The 6,442-nt window shown below is 41.2% G+C and overlaps 1 protein-coding gene across 1 annotated transcript; it reads left to right on the top strand.

The window, feature by feature from the left end:
• Positions 1-55: 55 nt before the first annotated feature.
• On the top strand, positions 56-5,191 carry LOC125888381 (mitochondrial uncoupling protein 2-like). Its single transcript, XM_049575717.1, has 6 exons — positions 56-697; positions 1,748-1,955; positions 3,177-3,380; positions 3,830-3,931; positions 4,052-4,232; positions 4,348-5,191. Exons 1-6 carry the CDS (start codon positions 572-574, stop codon positions 4,469-4,471), a joined length of 945 nt encoding a protein of 314 aa, XP_049431674.1. The 5' UTR covers positions 56-571; the 3' UTR covers positions 4,472-5,191.
• The last annotated feature ends 1,251 nt before the right edge of the window (positions 5,192-6,442 follow it).

The following is a 6,442-nucleotide window of genomic DNA, read 5'->3' as shown; positions in this document are numbered from 1 at the left end:
TTCTGCTTTAGTCAAATATAGCTGTCAGGTGAGGCTGATGACATTAACTGGCCCCTGTGGTTTTGAATGCAGGTGAATCATCCTGGCCAAAAGGCTTGTAGTACTCGGCGTTAAAAAGGCGTGGAGCAACTTGTTTGCATGTGGTGTGTCAGGTTTTTGCGCAGGGCGGTGCAGCAGCCGCTTCTAACCGGAGCAGGAGGGCTGGACTCTGGATCCAGCGCCTCCAGTCTGACAGCGGATGCCGCAGTTATTGCGCTCCTGTGTTTGCGCTGCTCTGCGGAGACCGGCTGCTGTTGTGCTTATGCGTAGCACGAGACTTTGGAGCTCGTTTTTCATGGCTAATGGCGAAACAAGAGGACTTTCCTTTCAGAAGCCAGACTTTTCAGTACCTGAAACTTGACGTCGGCTGCAGGTAACCCACCTGGATCTGTCATGAAAGGACAGAGGAGTCACCAGTTCACATATTTAAACTGTAGGATATAACTCTTCACTGCGGACAGAAGCTGCTCTGTCTGTCTCCGTTTATTTTGTTGATAAGACTGTGTTGTTCCCGTGAGCTCAATCATTGATCATGGTTGGTGGAGGAGTTGCTGATGTGGCCCCAACAGCCGCTGTCAAGATCTTTGCAGCGGGAACAGCTGGCTGTGTGGCAGACCTGGTCACCTTCCCTCTGGACACAGCCAAAGTCAGACTGCAGGTGAGCACCATCACCTGTGCAGGAAGCCAGTGTGAGGGTACACTGCTTTCAATACTGAGATCATTAAACCCCCAGCCTATGTGACTAAAGCCACTGAAAACACCTGCAGGCGATATTTTTTTCTGCTCATTTTATTTATCTGCAGCAGATTTAGATTATTAATCACCTAATAATCATGTAATAAGCTCCCCAGCAGTAAACCTACCTCCACCTTTACAACATTAAAATGATGTGCATAAATGCATCAATAATGATAATAAGCCAGTAAAACAGGAAACAGGTTATTCTCCATGAGTGGTCTGCTTTTACTTTTGATTCTTAAAGCTTATTGTAATACAAATATTGGTGTCCGTTATGTCCATTTTCAAAATGTATACCTGGTGTTTCTATGGTCTAACATGGTCCAAAAACGTAAGTTAATAGGAACAACTCTCTCCCAAAAATCCAAACACTAGAGTGCTTAAATTGGTGTATTAGATGTCATTGAATATAAAGTCTGGAGCAGCTCCATAAACCATGAATGCTGAACGATGTTATCGATGACACTGAGGGCATCCAGAGGAATGTCCTGAGTATATGGGTATATTTTCTGTTTCAGAAACAAAACAAGGTGACGCTTATTTGGTTACAAATAAAGAAAAACACTGTGGGTCCACAAAATCAGGCCCCTAGTCACTTTCTGTGGAGCAGCTCCAAGCTTTATAGTTGATGATGTCACAAGTTTAAGATTTACTTCTCTGACTCTCTGGAGAGTAGCACATGCTCAAAAATATTGGTTGAGCTTTCTCAGGCCATGGAAATTACATATTGGGTTTTATAACATACGTGGTGTTCCCTTTAAAGTGAGATTTTGGATGCATGTAGGTTACTTGTAAGAGAGTATTTCCTCACTGTAGTGACAAAACAAGAAACAGAAGGCACTGAACAGGAGGGGAATTTTAACATGTGCATGTTGCTACATGTCAAAGTCATGAATGTTTCCATACATCATGTGTGACCTGTGAGGGAATTCTTGTAACTCTTGCTTTCTGTGCATCTCTGTGACTGTAGATCCAAGGTGAAACCAAGCCCTCACTGGAAGGCCAGAGGGTGAAATACAGGGGTGTGTTTGGCACCATCTTCACCATGGTGAAGACTGAGGGCCCGAGGAGTCTGTACAGTGGACTGGTGGCAGGGCTGCAGAGACAGATGGGCTTTGCCTCAGTCCGCATTGGCCTGTATGACACCATGAAGCAGTTCTACACCAGAGGGTCAGACAGTATGTGTCTTGAATGTCATCACCAGGGCTGCAACTAATGACAATTTTCAACCCAGATATGCTCTGTTTATTGTAATGTAAGACAATGAATTAAAGCAGCAGACATCTGAGACACTGAACCATCAAATGTTTAATCTTCAGTTGACTGACTTATCAATTAAACAACTAGTTGTTGGAGATTTAATCATGACTTATTCTCACCTGCAGACATTTTTAAACTAAATAATAGCTGGGATTTAAGCTGTTTTTACACTTCTAACTGTCTGAGATGCCTCAATGCATGTGTGACAAGTCAGACAGTGTAATCTTGAATATAGTAAAAACAATTTGCATTATATTCATAGAATAGAAACATGCCTCGGCTTGCTTCAACAACAACCAGTTCAGTCAAATTACACAGAGCTTACTGAGGGAGAGCTATGAGACTGTTGAAACACTGCCCCCAAATGTCAGAAAATATTACCCACACTGTACATACAAAGACTCACACTCTGAGGTGATTTGTGAGAATTAAAAATGTGTGGAAACGAGGTCCTATTCCATGGCCACATTATTAATGTGTGGGAATCAGACACACTATTAAGGTGTGGGGAAAAGATCACTCAAGTTTCAGATGTGGTGGAGTGGTTGTCAGTTTTGGAGTGATACAGTCTATTGTGCCATGAATAAAGGTAATTGTTCTTGCTAAATATTTGTTTCCTTCCTGGTACGCTCTGTAGTTTTTACAGGAAACCAGCTCCAGAGCACAGGGCATAGGGCCTAGGGCAGATTCCTCTCCCAGGGAACAGATTTGTGTAAATGCCAGAGGCCTTACCTGTTCCACACCTATGACTGCAGCATTATTAACTTGACAGTTTCTAGCTAGAAAGACATACAGACTAACAGGTCTCATCTTTATCTCAGTGCATGACTGCAGGTAACCAGTTAAACCAGTCTGAAGGTTAAAAAAGCCAAATAGTTTGTTTTTATCTGCGGTGTGTTTGCTTATCTCCTGCAGCAGTCTTACTCCTTTGGTACCTGGGTTGTTTAATAATGCAAATGCTTAAAATGAAGCTTCAGAATTGAGAAAAAACTTTGGATGACTCCACAGCCAAACCTCCACTTTTGTGTCTACAGCTCATTGTCATCATCGTGAAAACTGCACCCCTGTTCAGTCTCTAATCACTGTGTTAACTTGCTTGTTGCATCCGAGAAAAACCAGTGTCTTTACATGCATCACAGACGCAGGAGTCGGGGTTCGGCTGCTGGCGGGCTCCACCACAGGGGCAATGGCAGTGACCTTCGCTCAGCCCACTGATGTGGTGAAGATCAGGTTCCAGGCTCAGGCCCGCCTGCCTGAGAGCGGCTCTGTGAAGAGATACAACAGCACCATGGACGCCTACAAGACCATCGCCAGGGAGGAGGGCATGAGAGGGCTCTGGAAAGGTAAATTAAAATGGGGCATTACTTAAATTTATTAACTTTTGGTCAATTGCATTTAACCTGAAAATGACCCATTCTTAAAGTGGAACTCAAAGTGAATCACTGCATTAAGTGAAAAAGTTGTGTTAAGCCTTGTGCGATGTCACTTGAGTCAGCATCAATGGGAGATAAGGACTCTAAGTTTGTAAATAAAATAAACCTGGGGATATGGAGTTAGAAGATGCAAGTTTAACCCGCCCTCTGTAGCCTGCTCCTCATCTCTGCTTGAGGCTAGAAGCTTGAGGCTTCATTAGCTGCTACTAGCACAACACACCTGAATCTCAGGCTGAAATGTAGGCACTTACAGTTGCATTGTGGGTAATGTAGGTGCCAGGTTTTGGAAGATATATCTGATTCTGCTACATCGATTTTGATGATTTCTTTTTGTTTAAAATGTTAATCTGTCTTTTCAGGTTGCATGCCAAATATAGCTCGTAACGCCATCGTGAACTGCTCCGAGCTGGTGACCTATGACATCATCAAAGAGCTCATCCTGAAGTACCACCTGATGACAGGTGAGTACTGACTTTTCAAGTCCTCAACATTTCAGCCACATTATTTCACCTTGTCATTGTTCCTGTTTCTGCAAGCGGGTCTTCTTAGTAACTAAAGCCTGTATGTTCTCATCCCACCAGACAACATGCCGTGTCACTTCACAGCTGGCTTCGCAGCAGGTTTCTGCACCACCATTGTAGCATCTCCTGTGGATGTGGTGAAAACACGCTACATGAATTCACCACCTGGGAAGTACAGCGGTGCTATGAACTGTGCCTTAACCATGCTGATCAAAGAGGGACCCACAGCTTTCTATAAGGGGTATGTAGTGTAGTTATCAAACGCCAACATGTCGGAATCACTCACACAAAAGTTAAATGCTTGGCAAAGCAAAAAGTAACAGTAAACTGACATTTTTTCTTGATTGTTTTTATAGATTCATGCCTTCGTTTCTTCGTCTGGGTTCCTGGAACATTGTGATGTTTGTGAGCTACGAGCAGATTAAGAGAGCTGTCATAAGATTTCAACAGTTCTGGGAGTCTCCGCCCCGACCTATCTGACAACTGGTTTGGCCCTGAGTTGGTGTTACTGCTGTGGCAAAGCCAGGACTGTCTGTATCAAGAAGCATGTGCTTAAGAGAGACAGTGTGGTTATGGCTGCTGCTGGGCTGGACCTGCTCTCCCTCAGGGATATAACTCGTGTGTCGTTTAAAGAAGCTGTACTCAAAAGAAAAACTGCAGGGATGATTTATGTTAAATTGTTACTGACATGCGCACAATATAGATTTTTTTTTTTTAGCAATGTTTCTTATAGTATTTTTAATCTGCCTTTTTCACAGAAGACATTTTAAGTAAGAAAATCACAGGTGTAAATACTAAGATCAATGATGGCTGAATTCCATTTAGCTGCTTCAGTTTCAGGGTCCTGGTATTGTGCATGCTGGCTCACTGTCACGACTTACTTAAATAGAACAGAGGCATTGATAATGTTGTTAGTGACAATTGCACTTTTCCTATGATGACAAGTCAAAATATCTGCTGAGAAAAAGACCTGTTTACAGAGTCCAGTCTGTTGCGGATGTGGATGCAGGGATATTTACAGTGCTGCCTATCAAGTGCAGTAATTTATTGGTTTTCTATATGGCCTTGGTTCTGGTTCTGTATATCGTGTCGGGTTTCAGGTGAAACTTTACTGTTTTTATGCAGTCTTCCATGTGAATCTTAAGGATTTAAGGGCTAACATCATTGGACTGTGGTATGGATTAAACAATGAATCAGTTACTCTTTTGGTCTTAAAAATGTCAACAAACAATTTTACAGGATGTCTTATTTTTTCTTACTAACACTCCAAAACCCAAAGATATTCAGATTTACTGACAAGGAAGGAGGAAAAGCAGCAAATCCTCCAAACTGTGAAATATTTGTCTATTTGATTAATTAACTATTATGAATGAACCACAGTTTTGTCATCTAAATGGCAATGTTTAACCCTGTCTTCTAGAAATTACCTTTGTATGTTACTAAACTGCTGTCTTAATTACATTGTAGCTACCTGGACTATGTTCAAAAGACAACATTTCTTTCAGGTAACAAAACATTAAATTCATGTAGCATGCAGGCTTCAGTGGAAGGTGGTTAAAGTGGATGGTGGGTGTATTAAATGCAGGACCTTGACACCAGAAATTCAGCTTTGTGTCCAGACTCCTGTCTTAGGTTTACTCAAAAAAGCACTTGGGTTAAGTTAAGAAAAGACTGTGATTTCTTTTAAATGTTCACAAAAAAGGAAAAAACATAACGCTGTAGTCACTACAAGTGGATAATGTATTAAAAGACTGCCTATTTTGGAATCCTGGTAAGACCATCCTGATGACATGAGCTCAACATTCTGTTTAGCTCTCTGTTATGTTGTAAGTGAACATCTTGTTGATATATTCCATCTCCAGTTTTTTTCACAGGTACATTAATTAGCAACATCTCCTCATTATTATAAAAAGACTAATTTAATTTGTTTAGCTTTAAGTTAACCTCAAAACATATTTGCTGTTTCAATTAGTTATATCCAAAAGTAATTTCTAGGAGACAGGACTGAAACTTTAGGTTTTGGATGTAAATTTCAACTTAAATACCCAAAATACCTCGGATGTATTTCATGCTATGCAATCTATGAATGTTATATATATATATATATATATATATTATAAAGTCTTTACGAGATGAAATAATGTGTGCAGCATTGAAACTGGAACCACATCAACGAGACATCCACAAATTTAATAAAGTATGAATGTAACAAGACAGAAATGTCTGTCTGGAGTCTGTTTAAAAGTGCATTCTCAAATAAAGGTCTACCAACAGTGACCCACATTTCGCACACAACAAACCCCACTCAGTGTCACTCCATACCTGCTCTATGACCGGATGCTGATACAGATACTCTACTGTATAATCCCCTTAACATGTGACTAATCAGGGGAACAATGCGAAGATAAAACACCCCCTAACAGAGATAAGAAACAATGATGACAGCCAGTG

This window comes from Epinephelus fuscoguttatus, linkage group LG5 (genome assembly GCF_011397635.1).
Source record: "Epinephelus fuscoguttatus linkage group LG5, E.fuscoguttatus.final_Chr_v1".
In the NCBI taxonomy this organism is placed as follows: domain Eukaryota; kingdom Metazoa; phylum Chordata; class Actinopteri; order Perciformes; family Serranidae; genus Epinephelus; species Epinephelus fuscoguttatus.
This window is presented reverse-complemented; position numbering and strand designations above follow the sequence as displayed.

Excerpts from the sequence above, each read along its gene's own strand:
- LOC125888381 (XM_049575717.1), top strand. The coding sequence starts at position 572 with ATGGTTGGTGGAGGAGTTGCTGATGTGGCCCCAACAGCCGCTGTCAAG. Across the intron at positions 698-1,747 it reads CAGCCAAAGTCAGACTGCAG|ATCCAAGGTGAAACCAAGCC; the intron begins GTGAGCACCATC and ends CTGTGACTGTAG. Across the intron at positions 3,932-4,051 it reads GAAGTACCACCTGATGACAG|ACAACATGCCGTGTCACTTC; the intron begins GTGAGTACTGAC and ends TCATCCCACCAG.